Here is a 27,102-nt window from a genome sequence, read left to right on the forward strand (position 1 = left end):
CAATCTGTCAATTACACTAATAGGAAACAGGGTATAGAGAAGTTAAGAGATGCGAATTGCACAGGGAAACAACCGCCCCCCTTCTGCAGGATCCTGCATTTGGGGCCGGGGGCTGGGCACGGCCCCAGCAGACGGTACAGAGCACAAGGAGCGGCCTCACATCTGCCAGGCACATGTGGATAAAAAGGGGAAGGAATAGTTGTGGGCCATCACAGAAAGATGTTGCAGCGGGACAGGTTTTCTTCCACCCTGTCCTGGTTGTCGTGCTTGAAAGCAGATTAAAAAAAAAAAAAAATCTTTAAAGCAGAGACCATATGTATATTTGTTATTTTTACAATGTGTATACATCTTGCTATAGGTTTGAGTGGTGTTAATCAGCATTTTCAGAACCTGGGTGGATTAAAGGCTGGAGGGGAAAAACAAACTTCTAATGTGTGATTAGAGGTTGAAAAGCAAGCTTGGCTTTGCAGTAGCCAGCAGTGGTCCCCAGTCAGACCCAGCGCTGTAACAAGAGACCGGTGGTGTTTTCCTCTCGGACACTTCATCACTTCCTTAAACTCCTCCTGGTGATCCTCAGCCACCGGCTCTGGCTGCAGCCAGCTGAGTTTGGTACAGTTTTATTAACATAGCTGCATGGAGCCCAAGGTTAAGTGATGAGAATTTCAAAACAAAACAAAACAATAAATTAATAAAATGGAACGTGTCACCAGCTGATCCTCTTCTGACCACCATCTGTCCCCTGATCATGTGATGTCTCCCAGCTGGCCACCCAAGAGACAAACCATGCAAGATCATCATCACAACATATGCTGCTATTTACACATTTTTAAAGGTAATAGTTGCTAGGCTGTCATATTAGTAGTTAAAAGTAGTTACTTGTAAGTGAGGAGAATTTTTCTTTTTTTTTTTTTTGAGGAAGCCCATGACTCAGCAGGTATATTTCTGACAGACATCTTCAGGGTTGGATCAGTGGAAGTTCCTATGTACAGTATGTGTGATTCTGCCCCCCCCTTGTTCTATGGTATGCTGTTGTGCCTTTTGTAATAAACAATAGAATAAATAAAATAGAAAGAAGGCAACGATACTACAAATTTTACTGGTGTACCTTTTAGGAACATTATGTGTCCTCTTTGCCATCTCCAGGCTCCAGCATGCAAACCAAGCTGTGCATTTTTAAACTATTGTTAAGATCAAGGATGTGGTTATGAGAAGACTTACAATTTATAGGATACTTAAGCATTAAGGATTGAGGCACAGAACATTTCCTGGGGATTAACGACTGACTGGGTGAGCCTCAGGCCATTAACCCCTGCCTGTCATTAATCTTCAGGAAATGCCCTGCAGTGAGGTCGTTATTGTTGTTATATGCTGAAACAGAAAATAATAATAAGAAAGGTCCGTGGTTTGTTTATTTATTTATATTTTACATAACACAGTTATATCGGAACTGTAGGAAATAAACATCTTTCTCTTTAGCTGGTCGTACTGCTTGAATTAATGCAGTTCATGCATCTCCCTGTTTTGTGACAGATTATTGTCAGAGTGCACGAGTGTAAACGGAGGCAGAATTTGGCCCACTGCTTGTGTTGCACAATCTTTAATAGAATGAATAAGCAGTGCTTCTCTGGTATAACTGCTGGCAGATTTTAGCCCTATATAGAAACCAGCTCAAAATGCTTGTTTTACAGCAAAGCAATTTATTCACAGTTCTAAGCATCTTGCAGCCTTTTTTTAACTCATTGAATAATCCTTTTAGGTTCCCTATAAAGCAGGTGAAATGCTTCTGCTGCAGTCCTAAGGCAGAACACAGGCTGCATAAATAGCATCTAAATTACTAGGAATACAAAATACACATACAGTAATACATACCTACAAAGGCAAATTCATACTGACAGGACTGCAGTGTGTGCTTATCAGCAGCAAAACATCTCAGGGAAAAAAAAAAAAAAGTGGCTTTATATTGAAATTTTGTATACATTTCTCTCTATATTTAAACACTTAAATACTATTTTATGCATGTTCTTAAACCCAGATGCAGGCTCCTTTTTAATGAGCCTGCCTGCTTAAACATTTATTAGCTTAGAGATGTATAGTTTTCATAAAGCTGGCTGAAGCTTTTTGCAGAATATCTTTGCGAAAAAAAGCTTTTTTTTTGTGTACATGGCCTCAGTCCTTGCAACCTCCTAGAGAGTCTGTCAAGGCGCAACTTAAAAGCTCGTTCAGGCGACCATGACCCCCTGCTAGCAGATTGTCTGCCTAAAAGGTAAGGGAAAGCTAAAAAAGAAGTAGAAACTTAAAAGTAGCTTCTCAAAGGCTGCATAGATCTTTTTTTTGTTAAACCTAAAGTGTTTAAAAGCTTTAATATTGATGGCCTGTCAACTTTGTCCTGATTCTTTGGCTTTCAGTTAAAAGGTTTTTGTTGTTGTAGCTTATGCAGTTGCTCTGTTGCTATGGAAACGTGACATCAAAATGACGTTTCTCTGTTTAAAAGCTTTTAACTAAATTCCTGCCTGTCAGATGTAGGCCCCATTTTGTGCACTCAAGCTTCAAGCTGTTGCAAAAAGGTTTCATATGTTCTGTTGTCATTCAAATTCTTTATCCACATATGCATGTCTTGCACTACAAAAAACCTAAACTAAAAACTCAATCTATATTAAGTGTCCTCTTTTAAAACCCTTTTAGGTCAGTCAGCAATGGCTGCAGCAGAAATTCCCAGTTACATTGTCTCTTCTCAGACTGAGAAACACAGGAGGGCCAGAAACTGGACTGATGCAGAAATGAGAGGTTTAATGCTGGTTTGGGAAGAATTTTTTGATGAGCTGAAACAAACTAAAAGGAATGCCAAAGTTTATGAGAAAATGGCTAACAAACTCTTTGAAATGACTGGAGAAATTCGCCACGGAGAGGAAATAAAGATAAAAATTACAAATATGACATTCCAGTACAGGTAAGCTTCAGTTAATTCTTTTTATTTTAAGAGATTTTAACAGGGACAACGCAGTGATTTTTGCCTTTCAGAAAGAAGTCTCCTAGAGGAAATCTGTCGATAAAAGATTAAAGATTGTTCATATCGCTTTTAAAATTCTCTCTTGCCAGTACTGTTACGTCATTGTTAATTTTTTCCCCCATTTCATGTCAAACTCTGGGACAACTTTGTTTCTTTGTAATTAGCTAGCATTGTTATGATGCAGAGGGATGGAAATGTATTTAGTGGGGAAGAAGATTTATTTTTTTTTCTCTTTGCTGAGGAGACTGATTGTGTTAGCTTGGCAGCAGTTCCTTGCAGTGAAACTCCTGCAGTTTGAAGTGGCCAGTGAGAATCGTTATTGTAAGGCAAAGTTTAAAAAAAAACCCCACAGAATGATGTTTTGGGGGGCTGAAGCTCCTAGATTTTGGTCTTGTGAGTTGAAGGGTTACATTTCACGGGGCCAGGAATAATTGAATGTCTTATTACTGAGTGACACACATTGCTATAATTATAAGCAGCAGCAGCGAAAGAACTATTATATCTGCAGAGAGAGAATCAATGTGCACCGTCAATACTGCTCCAAGGGAGTCGGGGGGAGGGTGGAGGTGTCTACAAGGGGATGATAAAGAACAGGCAGTGTCAGTCAGGAGGGGAAGTTGGCTTTAGAAAATGCGAGGCATTTGTGCATTTGTTGTTTGCAGGGGGAAAAATAATTAGAACTTAACAGAAATATTTGCATATATTCTTTTCCCCCTTTTTAGAAAAATTCTTATCTCTGTGAGGCACAAACTGCCTCATACTGGAAATCCTGAGTGGTGATTTTAGCTATGTGCTTGTAATGCAAGAAAATCAAATATGTGACTCTTTTATTTAATCTCTCCTCAAAGCTTGTATTAATAATAAAAAAGGTTATTACAGCAGGCAACCATGTTAAAACTGCTCGCTTTTCTGTAAGGCACCCTTACTGTGGTTAATGCAGAGACTACTCATCAAATAGAAAACTAGGGAAAATCCTGTAAACCCCTTAACTTTGAACGTCCTTCTACATTTGTATGATCTACAAGCATAATTTTTAACATCTTTCCCCATAATATTAAACTTGATGTTTTGTAACAAATGCTAATGTCTCCAAAATGTTTTACTAACCCTGCTGTAATCCTTACAATTTTCTTCACCCAGACTGTAGATGTGAAAGCTGGAAGTAAGGTGAATTTTTGCCCAGCATCACCCAGCAATTCACACTCAGATGCAGATTTAGAAGTCGGGAGTTGTTGGCTACCAGGCCTTTGCTTAGTCTGCTAAATCTGCAGTCCTCCCTGCTGAGAAATACATCTCGCGGCACTGAGATTTTACAGGTGTCTAGCAACACCGCATGATATTTAAGTGCCGTAATTGCCAAGTGGAATAGGTTATTTCTGTCAGCCTTTGTTCTAAATTTTCAGCGTTGTCATCAATCAGACCGTCTCAGTTTTACTAATTAATGTTTTTACTTTAAAGTTGCATCGGGGGAAGGGAAGAAATAAAATCACTCGCATACATGCACTGTGTGTGTATGTGTGGGAAACAGCACTTTTAAAAATAATTCTTATGTTTCGGTGAACTTCTAAGGTTGCTTGTGCTGCATGTTGTCGTGCTGCGTGCTGCTTCTCTATTTTGCGGTGCATTGCAGCTCCCTGCTTATTGATTAAGATGCTAATTTGGGAGAGTTAGAAAACTGCCTTGCACTGTCACAGTGCTGTTTCATTTTGTACTGTTGAATATGAAATGCATCTTTCTTATTGTTTGTTCTTATCCAAAGCACGCCTATGTGCTTTACTTTCAAGGCGAGCTGGTAGAGAGAACGGGCACAAACAAAAGCTATGACTTGGAATTTCTAGTTTTCTGAGTACTTTTTGTTGGTGTGCGAAGATAGGAAACGTTGTGATGAAACTAAATGATGTGAGTTGCCACTGACGGCTGGCTTTGCTGTGAGGCAGCTGAGTTTTACTCCACATTTTGGTGCCTGCAGGATACTTGAGGAAGATGTTTTACCTCACTGTATTTCTGGGCATCATTGCTGCACTGTGGCATAAACTGAAAAAGAATATCCCGAGAGGGGGAAAATGATCTATTTTGCGATAATAATTTGTAATGATTATGTAGGGTTAGTAAGCATGACATGATCGAATGTAGCACCGGCAGGAATTGGGGTGGGGGGTGGGGGTGTGTTTTGCACCTGAGCGGTTATTTCTTCCCACCACTTCAGGATCCTTTACTTTTTTACTCAACTGTGTACCGTGTTGCAAAGGTGCTATGGTCTCTAGTCTTACTTTAATAGTCAGAAATGAACTAGATTAGAATATTTATTCAGATCACATTATTATTTAGCTATGTGCCACAAGGTCATAAAAGTAAATAAAATTTCTGTCCTATAAATTGCTATACATATGTATATGCAGGTACACGTATGTGTGTGTCTTTTTCTATGAAAGGAAAAGCAGTGCTTGAATATTTTTACTAGTCCTTTTAACCAAGGTCAGCGTTAGAAGTGTTATCGCTGGCAAGCCTTATCTTGGGACACCTCTCGATACAGATATTAATGATCTGAAACATTAAAGGATCTAAACTAGAAAGCAGTTAACATGTTTATAATGGTGCTTTCCAGTTCGAGGATCCCATAGCATTTTAAGTTGCAGTTCTATAAACACTGTTTTGCTTATTTTGCTCAGTGAAAGCCGTTAAATCATTGTGCAGGAGTCAAAGTCAGACAAACACATATATAGGGGAACAGAGTTTCTTAGCCAGTAATTGCAGTTGCTGCAGCTAATGCAACTACGTGCGTGCTTACGGTGGCACAGAGCTCAGTATGGGCTCACAGCCCAGGTATTCACCTCGTTCTGGGTATGTGTGGATCCTATGTGGAATTCTGTGCTGCCAGATAAACTTAGTTCATGTGTAGTTTGGTGCATGTGAGCATCTGCCACAAAAGCCATTTTAGGGTGGTCTTATTCCATTCCTCCACATCTGAGGTAAAAACATGATTCAGATGTTAAAGCGCCATTATGTAATCTATTTTATGTCATTGTTTCCTCGTTGAATTCTTGTGTTGATTTCCAAGTGCCCTATATTTCAGCGAGGTGACAAGAGAATGAGAAGATGTTTAAAAAACACAATTAGGCTGAGATGTGGATTGCTTTATTAAGAGAAATGGAAAAGTTTGTGACTCACTTGGAAAGAAGGCAAAGACATATAAAGGAGTTCTAGAGGTGCATAAAAATATACAGTACAATTTTTCAGAGCATAAAGGAGATAATTCTTTTGCCGTAATACAATAAGTTATTTAGTGGAATTGCAAGGCAAGAAATGTAAAACTAGTTAAAGTCATATAAATTTGTATTACACTGCTTAATAAGCATGTGGAGCTCATTAGCACTGAAAATCATTGACACCAAGAGAGCGCTAGGTTTTTGTTTTTTTTTTTTACTAAAGATTAGATTTATTGAATAAAAATACAGACAGTGTTTGTCTTCAGATTAGATAGAGTTATAAAAGACAACGGATTTCAGGATATTACTAGCTGTCAATGGAAAACTAAGCAAGTATCTCTGTGGGTGAATGTGCTCCTAAAACCTGTCCATCAAAATGATTCTTGAAGTATTTAGCACTGACCTTTTTCAGAAGCAAAGCAGTGGGACGATGGGCTACATGGGAGCAGTTCCTGTATTCCTTTCCATTACTGTGGTCCAAGTGCATTTGGAGGAAATTATTCAGGGAAAAATGTACCATGACCTGAAGTAATATATAGTATACTGGGGTATACTGGAGTCTCAGTATATTAAAGGACCATTTCATCCATCATGGAAATTGGCTGGGTGGAAGATTCCACGCAGCACCATAGGTATAAGGAACATTTTTTTGTGGGTGCATCTGAGTAAAACTCTGCTTTTAGGAATTGCCGTAGAATCTGAAATATCTGCTGTGGATAGATCAGCTACCAGTTTTTTCATGTTCAGTTTTAAAGACACCTGTGTGGTAAGCTGCACGAACCTCCCTATTTATCCATCTGGGCAGGAAGAAGGGCTGAGTCAAGCCTGCTGGAATTCAAAGTTAAGCTTTCTGATGTGCTGGCCATCAAAAGTTTTGCTGAGATTAGCATGCCAGCTCTTGCAGTTTAGCATCACTTACGGTATGTGCTGAATTCTTTCTATTATGTAGACTACTTGGGACATTCAGCACATACGAACCTGTAATTAGTTCTTCTAAAAGAAAGCACTGTCCTGTCACCGCTGATGTGCTGATCTTAATGTGTAACAGTACACTGTGTCTGTTGTTGTAATATTTCCACTGACATAATACACACTGTCTCATAAAAAGAAAGCAGGGTTTTTAAAGCTTGCAGTGGTCCACAGTTTTGACTGATGCCTTCTGATGTTTAAAAATAAGAACTGTGTATGCAAATTTATTATTTTCAAAAACATCACCCTCCCCAAAGCCGAGAAAACAGGATGCAGCTGTTGCTTTTTGATTTGAATCGCAGTCAATTAATGTTAATGATTGGTAAATTTTAATCAGTCTCATGATTTGAATAAAAGATTAGTCTAATTTTTTATTTTCATGTGTACATGATAGCAATTAAACATTGTTGATTGTGTAATCCATTGCTATACTCTGTGACATTAAACAACTGGAATATTTGACCTCTGCTACAGCAAATGATAAAATATAAGTGCAGCCAAATTACTGCAGAAAGTTGAATTTGAATATTTTACCATCTTTCTCTTTAATTTCAATAATTTATAGCAGATGCACAACTTAGTACTGTACTTTCATACATCTTTCTTTTCCTCACCATTGATTGGTTCATGAACAGTTGCTATTTATTATTTATTTCGAAAGCTTTTCTCAGAAACCCCAGGAGATGGATCTTGTATCCGTTCCTTAAGGCAAGTAGTAATATCAAATACTGTAATAATAATAAAAAAGCAATAGTGTTTTGAGCAAAGCCTGAAAAAAGGCAAGTTAGAGATTGCTTGCTTTTTACCGACTAAATAATGATGATTTAAAAAAACTCTTTAGAATATGATATTGTAATAATTTTATTTTAGAAGGTGGCTTAATAGGCACAGAGAATAAAGTCTGAAGAAAGGTCAATGGCAGCACAAATTACTCAACTCTTGTCTCAGTCCATTCAGTAGAGTGTTTTGGCAGTAGGATCTCAAAACCCATTAATTTATTCATTTCTCTACAATAAGACAAGCAACCACCTTTCAGATTAACTGGGTTGGCAATGTTTTTCATACGTCAGATATTTGTCCACTGGAAACTTGATTTTGATCCCTGAGTTTTTGGAGAGAGTTCTCAGTTGCCTCTGCTCTCAGCTGGATTTTAATAGAGCCTCATGAAACAGCAACAGGTCTAGATAAACTCAGCATGAATTTATTTTGCAAGCTCTGCTGACTTTCTCACCTCTGTTTCTTACCTAATTTTTCTGCCTGGCTTGCTCACTCAGGGAGTGATTTTCCCAATTCCAAAATGTTGAATGTTTGGCTCATCTTTCTCTCTCATTTCTGGACTATTGCATCTCAGCCTTACTATTGTCCTGTTACTTTTTAACATCTTCATTTTTTGTTAAAACAAACTGACAAACCAAAACACAGAGAAACAAAACAAACAAAAAACTCCAACTTTACAGTTCGGATGCAACGAGGACCTGCTGAGATGAGTTATGGTAACGACTGACTGACAGCAGTAAATTCAGCTTTGCTTTAGACTTCAGTTCTGCCAGGAGTATGCTTACCCCAATGCAAGCAAAAATTTCAGCTGTCTCACTAGGTTTTCTGGACTTGTGGTTGTAGAAAAAAATACTTAAAAATCAGTGAATCCTGAAACTTGGCATTTATATTACAAAATTAGTTATTAGGCTGTTTTTACCAGAAAGCTAATGCATCACTACTATTCCAGTGAATATTCTCCCTATTTACCTCCACCTGCAGCATTCCTACTTCTTTTCCAAAGGACTGACACTCCCTTCCCCCTTATCTTCTCATCTCTCCTGTTTCATCCTTTTTTCTTTATGTATGAGACAGACTCCATGCAGGTAGATGGTTGCTGGTGGTGCTGCTTTTAAGCTAACAAAGTTATCTTGCCTACCTCCTGGTAGCAATCCCTTTTTTTTTTAGCCCAGAGCTATGGTAAGCAGTCAGAAGTGGAAGAATTAGTATCCATTCAAGGCATCCAGAGCCAAAGAAATGCCTGGTTTTATATAGCTGCAACGCTACACTTGTGTGGGCAAAAAATAAACAGCTTTTCTTTCAAAATCATGATAGTTTTGTAAAAGAATGGGATCAGGATACACAGGTGTCCTCAAACATAAAAACCAAGGTACTGACCTACTTTGGGCAAAATACCTACTCCTGAAAACTTTTCACAGAATCACAGAATGGTTTGGGTTGGAAGGGACCTTAAAGATCATCTAGTTCCAACCCCCCTGCCCTGGGCAGGGACACCTTCCACTAGGCCAGGTTGCCCAAAGCCCCGTCCAACCTGGCCTTGAGCACTGCCAGGGAGGGGGCAGCCACAGCTTCTCTGGGCAACCTGGGCCAGGGCCTCACCACGCTCACTGAAAAAATTTCTTCCTTATATCTAGTCTGAATCTACCCTCTTTTAGTTTAAAACCATTTCCCCTTGTTCTATTGCAACAGACCCTCCTAAAAAGTCCCTCCCCATCTTCCTTACAGTATTAAGTATTGAAAGGCCACAATAAGGGCTCCCTGGAGCCTTCTGCTCTCCAGGCCCCAGTGAATGCATTTCAATGAGCAGCTGAGGATGATAGTATTTTAAACCCTGTTGCTTGAATATACTGGGGGCTTCAACATGGGCTAATGTGGGATGTAGACTTGGCTAGTATCTTATAGTGGTTTAATTGTTACATTTTTCATGCAAATAGCCTAAACAATTGAACTAAAAATAATCAATACCAAGTGATGGTTGCTGTCAGCCCTGTATTTAGCTGTTTTGCATCTGTGCTGGATGGATATACATGTATTTGTAGGTTGTGCTAGATATTCTCTGACTATGAAATTGCAGCAGTAGGTTGTGAAACATGTATGAAATTAAAATTTTGAATGCATAGAGGGCATAAAAATACGGATGGCTGTGGAGGCTTTGCTATGCAGGACTATGATGTGCATTTCTAAATAGCTGGAAAAGCTCATCAGACCTTGCAAGGATGAGGAAAAAAAGAAGAATCTTTAAATGGCTTTAAAATCTAAGCAAATCTTTCTGCCTTCTTTCCTCACTGGTGGATTTCCCCTTACCCTAGGCTGAGCGCTGTTTAAAAAGAAGAACTTCAGGTTCTCACTTTTAAGTTTGGCACCATTTTTATCATGTTTATATGTTATTTAATTCTATCCTTTGCAGGACCAGTGTGGGCAGGATGGATTCTGAGGAGGAAAAACCTGAAAGACTTCAAGAGAAGGGGGTGGGCCAGGTGTCCAGGAATAGTTTTTATCCTTTTTTCTGCAAATGGAAACCTCTTGCTAGCTGTGAGAATCAGATTTTGTTCAGCCTTTTGTTAATTTGAATGAAATCTGGCTTATGAAAATGGAGAATTTGTCATTGGTCTTGCCTTTCTTGTGTTCCTTTGCTGCATTTTGATTTAGAGTCACAAGATCCCAAATGGGAAAGGCAAATGGAAAGGAAGATTGGGACTTTAGCTGGGCACTGGCGTTTCTTTGAGATGTATAATTCATCTATACACCTCAGTTTTATATTTCTCAGTAAAAGTAACGATGGGTACCAAGTGGGATAGTCCTGAACTTTGTTAGGACCGAGGAATAGTTCTCATAATAAGATGCATGGGAAAGACAATGTCATGGTTGATAGTCCTTTCACTGTAATGTTTTTGTGCATGCTGTTTATAATGCATTATTAATTGTTTTCATTGTGTGGGGTTTTTTGTGGTTTTTTGTTTTTGTTTTTTTTTTTTGTAAATTAATGAAATTCTATACTTCTTCCTACACTGATCTTAATACTGTAACAGAAGAACAGGCATCTACATCTCATGGTTCCCATTAGGATGTTTACCTAGGCAATTCAGAGCTTTTGGGCAATATTAGGAAAAGGATATGAATTACATTTATAGCCACTTGCATTCATCATGGAAAATAAATATTCTTCAAAGCATGGAGGGGACAGGGCTGCCCATACTTTGGTAAAGGCTGTGGTGTGTTGACTACTCTAGTTGTCAGTTTGGTTAGTCTGGCACTCTCTAAGGGGAAGAAAAATTATTCTGCAACCAACATAGTACTGTTTCCCTTAGAAGTTGTAATGTTCTTTATTTGTATTGAATTTCATTTGGGGTTTACAAGCAACTTTTAATCACAGGGTCAAAACTAGGGAAAGAAACTGAAAGGCTTCACTGGAGATTATAAGAAAAAAGTGTCTAATTTTATTCTTGTAAAAAGTATTCGGTTCGACCCCTAAATGTGACCAGAACAAATGCTTTGAGATAGATGATCTGTATGAAAAGTACTTTTGTAGGAAAACAAGCTTTAATGTTGTATGCCTTTTCTTACAGGAAATTAAAATGCATGACTGACAGTGAAACTGTTGCACCTGACTGGCCTTACTACAAAACCATTGATAGGATCTTATCCAAAGTGACAGACCACAGCGATGTGAAAATGCATGAAAATCAGCAACCAGGTCCTTCTACATCACAGACAGAGGCCTCACAATCTCCATCAGCTAAGTCGACACCTCTCTATTTGCCATATAACCAGTTTACATATGAAGGAAGGGAAGAGTGCTTTGAAGATGAACATTCAGAGAGCTCATCAAGCTTACTTTCTTACAAGCTGAGGTAGCATCTATTTTTCCCCCTTGCATTTCACGGAATGAGTTGGGTCTGCTATGTAAAGAGGATGCCCTGGCACATTTTTCTCTAATAGATGTTATATCTTTTCTGTAAATCACAAATGAGATGTTTCCCCGTCTCAGCTGCGTTGCTGAATTAGGGCATTTTCTTTATTCCTTTGTGAGAGACTGGAAGGGCGTAGGAGAACTGGGAAAAAAGTTGTATAATGCCAAAACTCAGCATGCATGTCACTGCTCACATGAGGTAGAGTGTTTATAATAGAAATATAGGCATGTTCAAGAGAGTCCTGCAGTGCAATCAGAGATATAACATACTGCTTAGATGATTTTTTGGCTTGCTCTAGTTTTGCTTTTGGTACGAGTATGAAATTTCTCTGGCTTCAGCTATTATTAAAATGGTGAAAAGATGCAAACTAAATATTTCCGTGGACACTGAAATGCTACTCATGCAGTTTGAAAGTACATTGCAACATTTTAAATACAATTGAGAATGTCACTTTTTCAAAGTAAATGCTAGTTTGAGAATGCAAACATGTGTTTCCTTTTTTGATAAGATTTGAGTTCTCTGGAAGGCAGCATTTTAACAAAAGGCAGGGTTGTACACTTGATACAAATTTTAGACTTTACTGGTCTCATTTTTCATCCAGAGTGGTGTGAAATAAGAGTTGATTACAGTTTTCTGGCAGGAAAAAAGTTGATCCTAGAGATCCTTATCATGAGTCTGTGAGGCTTTAACTATTACAGTAAAATAATCTGTCAGTCATGAAACTGAGAAGGTGTTGAGCTGGAAGAAGAACCAACCTAACAAGTTTGGATGATTGTTTCCAGGCCTACTCTTGGATGAATAAAGCTAGGGTAAATTCATTCAGTCAATTCAAACAAATAGCCCTTAAGTAGCTGATTATTTTTTAAAAGGTTTTTTTTTGGCAAGTGAATATATATTAGGGTGTATAATTCTTGAATTGTAGCAACCTTTTTGTTCACAAGCAACAATTTTTTTCATCCTAGTTCATAGAATCCTAGAATGGTTTAGGTTGGAAGGGACCTTAAAGATGATCTAGTTCCACCCCCCCTGCCATGGGCAGGGACACCTTCCACTAGCCCAGGTTGCCCAAAGCCCCGTCCAACCTGGCCTTGAGCACTGCCAGGGAGGGGGCAGCCACAGCTTCTCTGGGCAACCTGGGCCAGTGCCTCACCACCCTCACAGTAAAGAATTTCTTCTTTAATCTAAATCTACCTTCTTTCAGTTTTAAACTGTTACCCCCCATCCTATCACTTTGCTCCCTGATAACAAGTTCCTCCCCATCTTTCCTGTAGCCCCCTTTAAGTACTGGAAGGCTGCTCTAAGGTCTCCCTGGAGCCTTCTCTTCTCCAGGCTGAACAACCCCAACTCTCTCAGCCTGTCCTCATAAGGGAGATGCTCCAGCCCCCCAGTCGTCATATGAGATATCCCTGATACACAATATCTCTTGATTTTAGGATTCGCAAACTTTAAGATCATGTTTCTGATGCAATAACTTTTTTCCCAATTCACAGTTTGATTTCCGATAATATTATTTAATATTTAATTAGAAGGTCACTTTTCCACAAACACGAGGTATAGTTTATTCACTAGACTATTCGATAACATCAGACTTTTTAAAAATGCCGGATGTTAAGTTTCTTCAGCTTAGGGACAATTGCAAGACAACACAGATTTTTTCACCCTAGGTGACTGGTAGGGGAGGACAGAGATCACCACACTAGGTTTGATTGCAGAGTGTAGACAAGCCACCACGGAAGACAAGCTAATCAGCCACAAATAGGTATCTTGCCTGTAGACTCTCACTCTCATGTAGATACTTTCATTTACAGCTAAAGTGGGCTTAAGCCACTCTAACAATTATTTCCATAGTGATAAGATCTGGAAAATTTAGGCTATAATGCATTTTAACCATCTTCAGGTTCAGTGGGTTTTTTACTCTGTCCAAGGTAATTACCTAATTTGTTTTACTTCACTTGGTTAGTTTAGAAACTGCAGAACATTTAAATCTAGCCTTTAATGATACAGGCTGGCTTTCAAATGCCTGCCAGTCTGTTTGTCGGGTAGTGAGGCTTTGTCCTTGCAGTAGGTCAGGCTGCAGTGCTGCTCTTGCCTGCTAAGGATGGCTGTGCAACAGGGTTTGGGAGCTGGAGGGAGGGGTAGGTGCTGGCAGTGTGGTAGGACCTCCATAATACATTGCTCCCTAGATTACAAATGCAGCCAAGCTCTCATAATCTCTACTGTAAAAGAATTTTGTGCAATATAATATTGTGCATGTCATTTAACAGCATATTAAAACATTTAACATTACTGTTAAAATACAGTTCTGCTGCGTTTAAAAAAAGAAAAAGTTGAGCAGTAGATACTACTTGAGAGATTGATAAGACATTTCAGATGAGCATTGTGATCAGATTAAAAATTAGAAAGATATTAATGGCGCATGTATTTGGAAGGAGGAAAAGTGGTATTCCAATAGTTATAGGGGGTTTTGAAAAACTTGTACAGCTTTGACCTGCTTAGTTCAGCCTGATGAATGAAAGCAGAATAGGGAACCCTTTCTTGGCCAGAAGGAAATACAGTGCTTGCTAATGATATTAGATGGGTTAAAATCATTTAGAGCTTCCTGTAAGACAAGGAAGATAATTCTTTTATAGTTACTAATGGAAAATTATGAACTGAGAAGCAATTTTCAGCTTAAGCAATTAGTGTGTCATCCTGTATTTGAAAAACACTTTGAAACAGCCAACAAGAGAGAAAAGAATTAGCATACAAAATTTGGGTCCATTTTGGCTTTTTTGTAAATGCCCTTGCCTCTAAACTGTACACAGCTGATCTAACAGATTCAAAAAAAGGAACTAAAGACAGTCCTGGGATTTGAAATTAAAAGAAAATTTCAGGTCCTCAATTTCCTGATCAATTTGTGTAGTTTATGGCTATGCAAAACAATTCTTTTGAAACATATTTTGAAAAATATACACACACATATCTCTTTGTAAAATGTAGATGCATTTTACAGCCGTATACTTTACAACTGTATATATTTTTTTACATACAACTATGTATTTTTTTCTGTGAAGCAGATGATACACAGATGAGTCAATTGAGCAAAGTAAGCTTATGCTATGGGATTCTTCAGTAATAAAAAGCGTAATGTTATGGCAACAATGGATAGTGAAAAAACCCTCAAACAGTACTTTTTTTTAAGTCAACTTTTAAACTTCTGAAAACTTTACTGTTATTCCCTCACATGCTCAAACACAGCTTTTGAGTGTCAGCTTTGCATTTTCCGCAGTATCCTTGAACATAGCAGGAGGCTACTTGGTTATATAAATTACAATTTAAAACAAATTATTGAATTTAATACTTAGCTTTCATGATAGAGAAAAATGTCAAGATTTATACTTCAGTCAATACCTACATATTCTCCACTTAAAAATAGTTGATACTGGGTTCCTTTGCATTTTATTTGAAATTCTTTGATTTTAGGACCTTCTTACAAAAAACAAATTTTGCTAGTTAGTGATAATAGAATTAATGTGGGATAAAATTGATTTTAATTTTTGTTGCAATTTGCCAACGAGGAAAACATTTGGAATCCTCGTTTCCCTTTAATAGTGTGCCTAGTATTGGTTTGGTATTGTTCTAACACTTCTCTTGGGCTTCCACAAATCTTGCATTATACTGCAATATCCATAAAACATCTGACCATATTCTATTATGGTCAGATAATATAATGCAATGTGGTGGAGTCTTATACTGCAGCTTAAACTTTTAAAACCAAAATTCCTGACACCACTATAAATGACTTTTTATCTAATTGAAAACAGTTTTTTTTCACCCTGTGGGTAATTTATAGTCTTTATTTTCATTGTTAAAGTAATGACAGAACATAATTATACAGGCTGCGAATGTGGTTCAGACTTCATCTGTTCTGCCTTTTCTATTGTACTGAAAATGGGGGTGAGTTACTTTCATAGATTAATAGGCCATAATAATACCACCATATCATCTAGCCTGACTTCTTGTTACTAAATATACTTCTTGTATTTGAATTCAGTTATTCTAGTGTGGAGTCCAGAAGTGTTATGGAGAGGGTTCTGTGACATGCTTCCCTTCAGCAGAGGACTGCTGCAGTCAGGAGCCCCATGTCTCTCTTGTCCTTCATTTCTTTGTTTCTATTTGTTCGACTTTTGGAAATTTTTTACTAGATATCCAGTCTACATTTGATATATTCAGAAGATGGAGAATTCACTCCTTCCTACAGGGATCTGTTTCTAATGTGAATACAGTGACTTAAACTTTTAGATATTACTTATATTTATCTTTCTTTTCACTGTATTGGAGACCCTTTCAGTATTTTTCACTTTTTGCCTCAACGTAGTTGTGTACCATGATCTTTGGTATTCTTTAATTTTAAAATGTAGATTAAATAATCTGGTACAGAAGGTTTACACATGGAGAAGGGGTAGGAATTGGTAGCATGAATTAACCAAGATATGAATTGTTTAATACAAGTGCATTAAAACTTGGTTAGGATGCTAATTCAGGAAATAATAGTTTTGGCAAAGCCTTTAAACTTTCTAAAATTATGCCATGGCTATTTAAAATCTGAATGGGCAGCATCTACAAAGAAGTTTGAGCTTTAGGCTATGTGCATTATGTAGTGCATTTTAACTCATTATGCAGATTTGTTATCATAGCAAGATGCTGTGCCCAGGCTCTAAGCCATTTTTGTGGTTCTTTTCTACACTTTACTTCAGTGATGAGCCTCATTAATTCCTGAATGCGTCTGGCTGTATTTGAATGAGCCTAGTTTACCAGAAGATCCGGTTGCCTGATCCTCAGTACTCAGACTCTGAAGATATTTGTGCCATTGCTAATATTACTTATTTAGAGATAATTGTTAATTGTTTTCCATAAAGATATGGGTTATAGAGTTCTGCTCAGATCTGTACATATCTAAAAAAGCACAAACAAGTCAGCCATAAATTCCAGAAACTGATGATACTGGAGACCCATTTTACATGAAGTAGTTGGAAAAGAAGAATTGTTTTTAAGGTTTTGTGAAGGTAATGCATTTTAGTAGACAGAGTACTCTTTGTATTCAACTCCTGCTTCATTAATTATCCACACACATCCCTGAAATGAACCTTGTTGGGTGAGTGTAGGCAATCAGTCAAGAAACTTTTAATTGTACAGTGAATTACATTGATCTTAGATAGGTAGACAGAAAATGCATTTGAGACTTGCCTAATATCTTGCCTAATTTTATCTGGAAGTTTTGCTTTGTTCCCCCTGGTCAGCAATACACACCGTCATTTCTGCTCAGGCTCCTAGATGAGAGGGAACATTTTCTTCCCCTTGGTTTGCTTCCTTTGAACCCTACCTGTCTGTTTTACAGTGTGCAAGGTTCTGCTTGGAACATGGTCGCAATGCCAGAGCTCTTCCACATTTCATTTGGGTGGTCAGGGGAATACCAGTGCCAGTTCTCTTGGAGGCTGCCTGCTATAGACACTGGAGACCCAAGAGTATCAGCAGATTGTATTTGAGGTCCTGGATTTCCTTGACACCTCTTTCCTCTAGACTCCAAATCTACTTTCAAGACTAGGCTTGGCAAAGAGTGGAGAAGCTGCTTTGGCAGAGGCTGTGGATGCTGTCAGAATCTGTTGCACCCCTGTTGTCACAGAGATGTTGGCTGCCCAGGAACGCAGCATGGAGAATCAGCAATGGGAACTGATTGGTATTTGCTACAGCAAACATTGATTATTTCTTATGCTTGTGCCTATAGATTGCCAGACTAGACATACTCCTCGTTGAAACTATTTGATGATACTGATGCTGGTGGGTTACTCAGTGCTGAACCCATATTTCTATCCCTGCTTCCCTCTTGTCTTTCTGTTGTAAGAAGTTAGTGACACTAGAGAGGTCTCTCTGGCTACCTAGGAGACCTAGAACTTCTCGAGAAAGATGGCTTAGTATCTGAAGAAACACTTCAGTATTCAAATAACTCCTTCAGGCATTACTGGACATTTTACATTGTTTCATGTTAATGAGGGTTCTTTACTCATAAATTAGATACTTTAGATCCTTCTTTTGTAGACCCCTTCTCAAGAGCTCTCCTTCACAAGAGCTATTCTACAAGAAGAGATTATTGTGAATTCCAAGTGCTTACCATGGACTTGTGAGTGATCATAAAGCCCTCTCATTGATAGTCACTATGGCTGGAGACAAAAGGAAGTTGGGAGCACCACCAAAGCTAGGGGTGGCTGAAATAAATCTTCCTTTTCAATGAAGACTGTCTAATTACCAAGTTGTGTTTGTTAATTGTAGGCAAACATAGAGAGTACTTTGGAGACCTTGAAGAATCCTTGTGCCCTGGCTTTTGGGGAGACTTCTCTGTGCTGAAACCTGATTTTGAGCAAGCAGTCGCCAGTGAATACTTTCTCAGTTATTAGCAGACTGCAGATGCTGCTGATACAGTTCTCTAAGTAGCTGCCATCACCAGCAGACATTTTGCCTCCTTTTCCTCTCAGAAGCTGCACAAGACAGTTACTGTCTTGGACGTATGGTTATACATCTTACAGGTTTTTGATGGACCACATTTGTTTAACTGAAAAACAGGTAAAATGCTATACAAACTCTATGAAAACTCTTCAAAGATTTTTTTCTTCTCTCAAAAATAAGGCTTATTTTAGATCTTTCAATCCAAATCACTCCATCTCCTTTTTATTTTTTTTTTTTTTGTCTCAATTAAATTAAAAACCAAATGGCAACCACAATTACCAAGGAAGTCATGCAGTACTCAGTACAGCTCAATACCATTGACATGCCTCAGATTTTCTCTCTCATTCCTTATTAAGGACTATTCTCACCAGCACTTACTTTGACAAGACACAAGCCCTCTTGTGGCTCTAGGAGCCTGTTCTTGTTTCAGATGAGAGGTCTAACTTCAGGTACTTTCTAGTATTGTACAGGGAAGAAGATAGAGATCCATCGAGTTTTCAATATTTAAATCCTCTGTGAAGACAAGTTTAAATTCAAAAGGTGTCTTTCATAATTTCAGAAAGTTTCTTGCTCTGCCTACCAGAAAGCATGCATTCTTTGTGAATGTGAGTGCAGTGATGGGAACCTTTGAATAACAGGTTCAATGTTCTCCTTAGACTGCTATAGACCTCTTCTACTTGCTTGACCTCTTTGAGAACCAGATTTCAAATCATTCTGGCCCTTAGAGTTAATGGGGGCAAACCAAATTTACTGTCAGTCAAGACCCATTCTTGCAGCATTGTCTGGCTGTGATAACCTCTGTGATCAGCTGCAAGCTTGACCCACAGTTTGAGCAGAGCAGCGTGTATTTATTTTATGCACATTTAATTGATGCCCAAAATAAAAAATGATATACGGAATCTGCAAAGGTGAGTTTATTTTGTTTACCTTCCAAAGTTTTGTTTAACATAAAGATGACGACTACTTCTTTCCCTTAGCATCATCGTTGTGGTGTAATGGTGATAAAGCCCTTTGAATTGTCCAAGTAACTTTAAATTATTGGATAATCTGAAAGTTAGTGGTCTTTGTTTGCCATCTTAGTGTATATTTATAAAGGAAGATGTTCTTTTTTACCTGTACGCGGGGGGACAGCACATTGAAATGACTGAACAGTACTCAAACAGTTTCTCTCAAGACCAAAGCTAAATTTTTTTCTCTGAGAATTTAATAGCATTTAATTTAATACACTTGCTTCTTTTCATAGACCTCACCCTTTTTGGGTCATTGCACTCTTAAATGTCAAGGGGCTTGTGTCTTTTTGTTATATTTGCATGAAGTCTTTCAGGTGCTTAGGATTGTTTCTTTCTCTTGCTAAGAGATCTGAATGTCACAGTCACTGTTGCACAAAGCCTGTCAAGTAGGGTACGAACATGAATGAAACTATGATACAAATCTGCCACAGCTGGGTGACCTCCCTCTCCACTCCCCTTCTTCATGTTAATAAAAACACATTCCTCAAGAGTTCAAGTCATCCTTATTCAAGGATGTCTTGAAATCTGCAAGGTGTTGACACAGCATACTACTCACGACTGTGCTATCTCATTACTGCATTTCACCTAGAAAGGGTACTGCGTTTGGCAGAACACGACCGAGATTGCTGTTTGTGTGAAGGGATTGCAAGACCCATCATCAGATAACTTTGATGCTGTAACTCCAGTCTGAAATTACAAGAAGTGTGAATGAACGTGTGGACTATCACTTTAAGTTAGAAAAGAAGTTATCCAGCTGTAACTGGAGGTTTTTAAGATGTGTAGTACACTTAAACATTTGCCTTTCTTCCGCCTTCACAATTCAGCATGCTTCTTTCTTAGATCACAGGTTAAGAGCAACAGATCAATGTGTGTGTGTTCTGACTTGCATGCTGTGCAGGCTGGTTTTGAATTAATGTGTTGCACTGTCACCCCAAGTTAGGACAACCATGAGAACTATATACCTTGAGAGCACTCTCTTTATTGCTAGATTTGTCTCTTTCTTCCAAAACAGAAATTCAGCATGATGTAGCACAGAGGAAATTCTTAAAATATTACCCAGATTGCACATGGCAGTTCTACAGATTCAGATGAGGATGTACAATTTGATACATGCTTGTCTAACTTTTATACCCTGGGAGAGCTTAGAGACATTCTGCTAGAGAAACATCAACATGACTGGATACATAGACAGACTTAGATTGAGCAATCTGGTGTTCTTCAAGGGCTACAAATACTCTTTTTGAATTTCAGAAGAACTTGTTTTTTAATCCAAATAGCAATCGAATACTATATTGAATACAGAGTCTCGCCTTTATATTATGGTGAAAACAAAACTATAGGCGGAGGGTTGTAGTGGGCTTGAAATGTCTGTTAAAATGTTAGGAGTTTGGAGGGAAGAATGGTTTGTTTTGTTAGCTATCCTACTTGATAAAACTTGACGTTAAACTAAATATGAGAAGGTAGCCATAGTATCCCGTGTTTCTGACAAGTACATTTAATTTTTTTTTAAAAAGTGCAGTTGGCAAATGCCTCTAAAAGCAGATATGAAATGTGGTCAATCATAGAATTATAGAATCATTTAGGTTGGAAAAAGAGTCCAACCATAAACCTAATACTGCCAGGTTCACCACAAAACCATCTCTTTAAGCGCCACATCTACATGTCTTTTAAATGCCTCCAGGGATGGTGACTCAACCGCTTCCCTGGGCAGCCTGTTCCAGGGCTTGACAACCCTTTTGGTGAAGCAATATTTCCTGACATCTAATTTAAACTTCCCCTGGCACAACTTGAGGCCATTTCCTCCTGTCCTGTCACTTGTTACTTGGGAGCAGAGACTGACACCCACCTTGCTACAACCTCCTTCCAGGCAGCTGTAGAGGGCGATGAGGTCTCCCCTCAGCCGCTTCTCGCAGGACTTGTGCTCTGGACCCTTCACCAGTTCTGTTGCTCTTCTTTGGACACACTCCAGCACCTCAGTGTCTGTCTTGTAGTGAGGGGCCCAAAACTGAACACAGGAATCGAGGTGCGGCCTCAGCAGTGCCGAGTACAGGGGTAAGATCCCTTCCCTGTCCCTGCTGGCCATGCTATTGCTGACACAAGCCAGGATGCCATTGGCCTTCTTGGCCCCCTGGGCACACTGCTGGCTCCTGTTCAGCCAGCTGTTGACCAGCACTCCCAGGTCCTTTTCCACCGGCAGCTCTGCAGCCACTCCTCCCCAGGCCTGTAGTGTTGCATGGGGGTTGTTGTGACCCAAGTGCAGGACCTGGCACTTGGCCTTGTTGAATCTCATACAATTGGCCTCAGCCCATCAACTCAGCCTGTCCAGATCCCTCTGTAGAGCCTTTCTGCTCTCAAGGAGATCAACACTCTACCCATCTTGGTGTCATCTTCAAATTTACTGATGGTGAACTCAATCCCCTTGTCCAGATCATTGATAAAGATGTTAAACAGGAGTGGCCCCAATACTGATCCCTGGGGAACCCCACTCGTGACTGGCCACCAACTGGATTTAACTCCGTTCACCACAGCTCTTTGGGCCCGGCCATCCAGCCAGTTTTTTACCCAGCAGAGCGTGTGCCCATCCAAGCCACGAGCAGCCAGTTTTGCCAGGAGAATGCTGTGGGAAACGGTGTCAAAGGCCTTACTAAAGTCAAGGTAAACAACATCCACAGCCTCTCCCTCATCCAATAAGAAAAAAGGGAATCTCCTAACCTGTATCCTGCTAAACTTTTATGTTGTTTATAATGTTTTGTGATGGAATATATAAATGAGCAACTGCTGTATCTCAGTGCAAGGGCAAATTGTCAGACTAGTATTCTGTAGTGGCACTAGCCTTACTGATGTGATGCTTTAAAAAATAAGATGTAATTTAACACCACACATAACAATACAGAGATTTTTCTGGATGGGATGGTTATTGCAGCTTTAAAATTGGAGTTTTAATGGCCAGATGAGCACAATGTCTCTCCCAATACAGTTTATAAATTCAATGTGTAAAAAAAAAAAAAAAAAAAAAAAAAAAAGATGCCTGGTATTCTGCAGGGAAAACAGTTATTAAAAACAATGAGATTTTAAAACTTTTTTTTTTCTACAGTCTGTAACACTATGCAATAATACAGTAAATACTTATGTTTTGGCATGAAATTGAGTGGGAATTTATTGGAGAAGATGGGTTTAAAAATAGATTAGGTTGTAGCTTGGCCAAGAATGTAGTATAGAATTTTAGTTTCTAATGCAGTTTTTTTTTACAACTGTGATTTTAATTGTTAACAAATATTCACATTTCAGAGCTGAAGAAAGACCAGTTAAGAAAAGAAAAATGCAAAGCTGCAGCTTCCAAAAGAAGAAGCTAAAATTAATGGAGGCCATGTTAGAAGAACAAAAGAAGTTGAGTAGAGCTATGGAAGAAACCTGTAGAGAAGTGCGCAGGATTCTGGATCAGCAAAACATCATTCAAGTTCAAAGCTTACAGTTACAGGAGAGAATGATGAATCTACTGGAGAAAATGATCTCCAAATCTAATGTGTAGTTTCCTTTATGAATGCCTCTGAGATTACTATTGATATGATAGATATCCCTTTATTGCACACCATATGTGTGTCTGTTGCCCTATTCCCAGGTTTTCCATGGAAATTAAAACTTTAGTGTAATTTTAGTTAAGCAAAGAGAACAGATAATGCAGGATGAGAGCTATCCAGTATGATAAAATTAGTGCAATATATGCCTAAGTTGAATTATTTTTGTATGGAAAGGTTAAGGGATGAATAGCTTTGGGAACTTCAGTACTATTTATGCCTATGTCAGGTATTGTTTTACAAACAGTGGTGGTGTATATTACTTCACATCAAGGACTATAGCTTGACCTGTTGTAGGAGAAAAAAATAGTGCATTTCTAAACATGGTAATTGCATCTTGACTTTGCTGATGATCAAACCCTGTTTTGAAACATACGCCGTGATTGTACAAGTGACCTATGGTTCTTGTGAAGAGCTAGTTGGGACCATGAGATACGTAATTTTAAACTCCATGCCTGATGTGAATAGTACTCTAAAGTATTAGGCTAAAAATAAACCTATTCAAATACACTTTTGATATAAAAAGAAACCCCTCAAACCACCTTACTATATACTGAATACTAAAATGTATAGAAGATACTTGAAGTTGCTTTTGATATTAAATGTTTAATTTTTTTCATTATTAACTGGAATCTGTTGACTTTAATGAACAACCAGCAATGAAAAGTCTCATTTATTCTCTATCACAAAAGAAAAATATTGTACTGTGTGTATATACATATATATATATATATATAAAATATCTATCAAATGAAATAAAGAAAAAGAAGAAACTTATTTATTATTCTGGGCAGATAGTATGCTTTGGGACAGTGAAAATACTGGGAGAGATAACCACGGTCAAAGGATTTTAATTCTTAATTGCAGCGTAAAGATCTCCTATACTGATGCCTAAAATATAGAGATGGAAGTCATGAAGAACATTCAACACCTGTACAATAGTATTTGTTGGCACACAGCTTCGGTGTGCAATTGGATGTTTTAAGGTGTGGTCTGTAAAGCAGATCAACGTTGATACACCACAAGAGGGAGCTGGAGGCATAAAGGACCGTACTGAAGTCGTTAAGATGAAATACCAGCAAGTGCTTGGTTCTTTAGTGAAATACGACATTGAAATAACCTTTAACATAAACTCAGAATTTCGTCAGCTGAATTTCCTATATACCATTTATTTTTTATTTCTTCTTGAAAAACATATTTCTGCTGTTTTTATTGTATTTGCAAGACTGAAGGTTAGATTCAGATATAGAAGTATAGAAAGTATAGAATTAATGTTATTACTAGGAACTCAGGCCATTTTCCCTTTGCACTGTTAAATAATGTCCTCTCCTGAAACTTTGTTTTTGAAGGTGTTTTCATTTTCCTATATAATTTAACGTATTGTTGCCTAAGCTAGTGTTACCTAAACTATTTTAAAACCCAGACCCAACCAATTAATCTGTAATTATGCTTGGTGAACAGGGTAAAGGTTACACTCACCACAGAAATTAATAATATGTGGAAGTATTTCTTAGAAGGTCATGCAGGTATGAAGATTAAGAATGCTTAAGTATGTAAATGTGACCCATTCCTACATAGTTTACATGATAACAGGATAATGCAAATGTAGTAGAAGACCAAACCCGCAGAAAATGGTGGCTGCTGAAGTATAAATGAAATAACTTTCCTTCCCTCCTCTCCACCTTTACTACTGTGATTGGAAAAAGAGCAAATGTCTGGTCTGATTTTTCAAAGACAGTGATAGCTGACATTTAGCAAAAGTGAAATTCCAAATACTTTTGTGTATATAAATTGATTTAGTCATATCTGAAAGAGAATTGTGAAACATTATTCTATGTCTGCTTGCAGAGCTACCTTTAAAAGCCGGACCGTTCCTAATGTCATATAGGTGATCAGAATGCTTGCAAAAGCACTGTCGTACAGGCATGTAAGAGAGACGGAATGTATGTTGTGTGCTTTGTCATGGTTTTGCACATTCCAGATGTAGCTCTGTCACAGATTCAGGTAGGCTGATGTATCCATGTTGTAGTGCTTTCTGGCTCTTTAACTTGTTTACAGTACAATATAAAGAAACTCTCCCCTGACTCCATGGGAATTAATAATATTTAGTGATTTATCTACTTGAACCTTGTAACAATTAAATCCAGTTAATGAGCAATAACAATGGCAGCATATCTGAACCTTGTACCATACAGTAGGTAGCCCCTCTCCTTGCATGCTATGAGAATTATAACTCCAGAGCTGTAGGAACACAGGAATGAAAGAAATCCACTGATTCCTTGCCTGCTGCCACAAGCAACCCTGTCACATAATCCCTTTTGTAAATGTTTGGACCTGTATTTTAAAATGAATGAGGTGTTTTGTCACCAGAATTATATGAAGAGCTGCAATTGGGTACAGATGGGTCAGCTGCAATTTAGAAGATTGCTTCTAGGATTTTTCCTGGTCAATTTATACCAATTTCTTCTTGTATCAACACTGTGATTTTGCTGCTTTCTGTAGTGTTTACTCTTGAGAGCCAGAGGTCGTGTCCCATGCAGCCCTTCTTCAGAAGAATAACACTCTTTTATAAGGTAGGGATTATTCTGATGACTGTTTTGCTAATTTTGCTCTTTGGGTTCATCCTTTTTAAAGTTGAATGACCAGAATGATATACAGCATTCTAGATGAAACTCTGAACGTTGTCTTACATAGCTGCATTAAAAGAAGTGGTGTTTTCTGGAGGTTGTGAGATTTTATTTCTATATAAACCATCATTTGTTTAGTAGTTAAATTTAAAGTTCAAATTTTAAACCCCATTTCTATAACAAAAGGCTTTATTCCCATTCTTCCAGATTATCTGTGTTCTAGCCCTGGTTTTGTTCAAAGAGTGAACACAGCACTGCTGTAGACAAATGTAAGTAGTTTCATGTATGACAGAATTTTTCTAATGCTCCTTTTGACAAAAGGTTGAAAATTCCCTACCCACTTTTTTTTTTTTCTGTTTTGTTTGTTTTAGTAAAGACTGAACATTTACTTTAAAAAATAGGTTGAATAATTTTTCTGTTTTTTGTTTCTTTGGGGTTTTTTTTGTTGTTGTTATTGGGGGTTTTTTTTGGGTTTTTTTGTTGTTTTTTTTTTTCAAGTAGACACATATTTCTCATCTATCTAGGACAGTCAGCTGCAGGTAAAGATATCTGAATGTTTTGAGATATTCAAACTCATTATAACTTGAAAGGCCTGCTTAGAAATAAGATGCTTGGTGGAATTCCTGGCTTTGCAAAAACTGAGACACTGCTTCTATGTCTCTATAAGTAGGAAGTTTAGAGTGTAATAAGTATTCAAGGAGAGCACATCAGGGGTTACTCAAGTTTATCATTGAATCTATGACATTAAAGGAACTCTCTCATGGCTTCTGGAAGTGTGATCAACAAATAAACTGTAGCACAGGAAAACAAATTTCTTATTTTCAGGGCAGTAACGGGGTCAACACAGTATGATTATCACTTTCACTAAATGAAGTGCCTGTATTACATACACACACACAGATGGTGCAAATGGGAAAAATAAATAGGGGAGGAAATACACTGCCTGGAGGCAGGTGACTTTGTAAGTGATGTAAAAATAGAATGAAAAAGGAACCTGAGGAGGCAGATGAGAAAACGAGACATTGAGAAACATGCAGGCAATTGAGGAGAAGTGGATTGTGATGAAAGGAAAAAAATGGGGAAAAAAATATATTGGGCAATGGGGCGAAGTAAATGCCTCTGAACAAAGCTAGTAATGACAGGGGTGAGAAGGAACACAACATTTTGGAAGACAAGACAGTGAAAATGGAAGAAAAAACAATGTTAAAGGGAAAAGTTATGGTATGAAGAGCTAACACTAGTGTGTTTCTGCGCATTTTGAGTAGACAGGCCCTACAGATAACAGACATGTTATAAATAGTGTACAGTGATGTGATGTTTTTTTCCCACCACAGAAAAATAAGTCTCTGGGCAAATACTTGTAAGCAAAAATATTTTTCACAGCCCCCAGAGGTTAAGTAATTTGTAAGAAGATTCCATTATAATTAAACAACATTTTTTCATGTTGGTAGTAACAATTTGTTGGTTAAAATAGTTTGCAATTATTTCTTTTTCTGCTTGACTTCAACTTGGAAAAGAATTTTAAGATTTCAGTTTATTT

At 38.1% G+C, this 27,102-nt stretch overlaps 1 protein-coding gene across 2 annotated transcripts in view; it reads left to right on the forward strand.

Moving 5' to 3' along the window:
• Positions 1–23,580, forward strand: part of MSANTD1 (Myb/SANT DNA binding domain containing 1) — a 34,604-nt gene extending 11,024 nt beyond the window's left edge. Inside the window, exons 1-4 of one of the 2 annotated variants that reach the window (XM_074903742.1) lie at positions 2,231–2,263; positions 2,683–2,947; positions 11,526–11,810; positions 22,649–23,580. In XM_074903742.1, the coding sequence (XP_074759843.1) occupies positions 2,694–2,947; positions 11,526–11,810; positions 22,649–22,889 (780 nt within the window). In that variant the 5' untranslated portion in view covers positions 2,231–2,263; positions 2,683–2,693 and the 3' untranslated portion in view covers positions 22,890–23,580. Of the gene's footprint in view, positions 1–2,230; positions 2,264–2,682; positions 2,948–11,525; positions 11,811–22,648 lie in introns of those variants that run through there. The other variant, XM_074903741.1, reaches the window with a different exon arrangement.
• The last annotated feature ends 3,522 nt before the right edge of the window (positions 23,581–27,102 follow it).

Source organism: Athene noctua, chromosome 4 (assembly GCF_965140245.1).
Source record: "Athene noctua chromosome 4, bAthNoc1.hap1.1, whole genome shotgun sequence".
In the NCBI taxonomy this organism is placed as follows: Eukaryota; Metazoa; Chordata; class Aves; order Strigiformes; family Strigidae; genus Athene; species Athene noctua.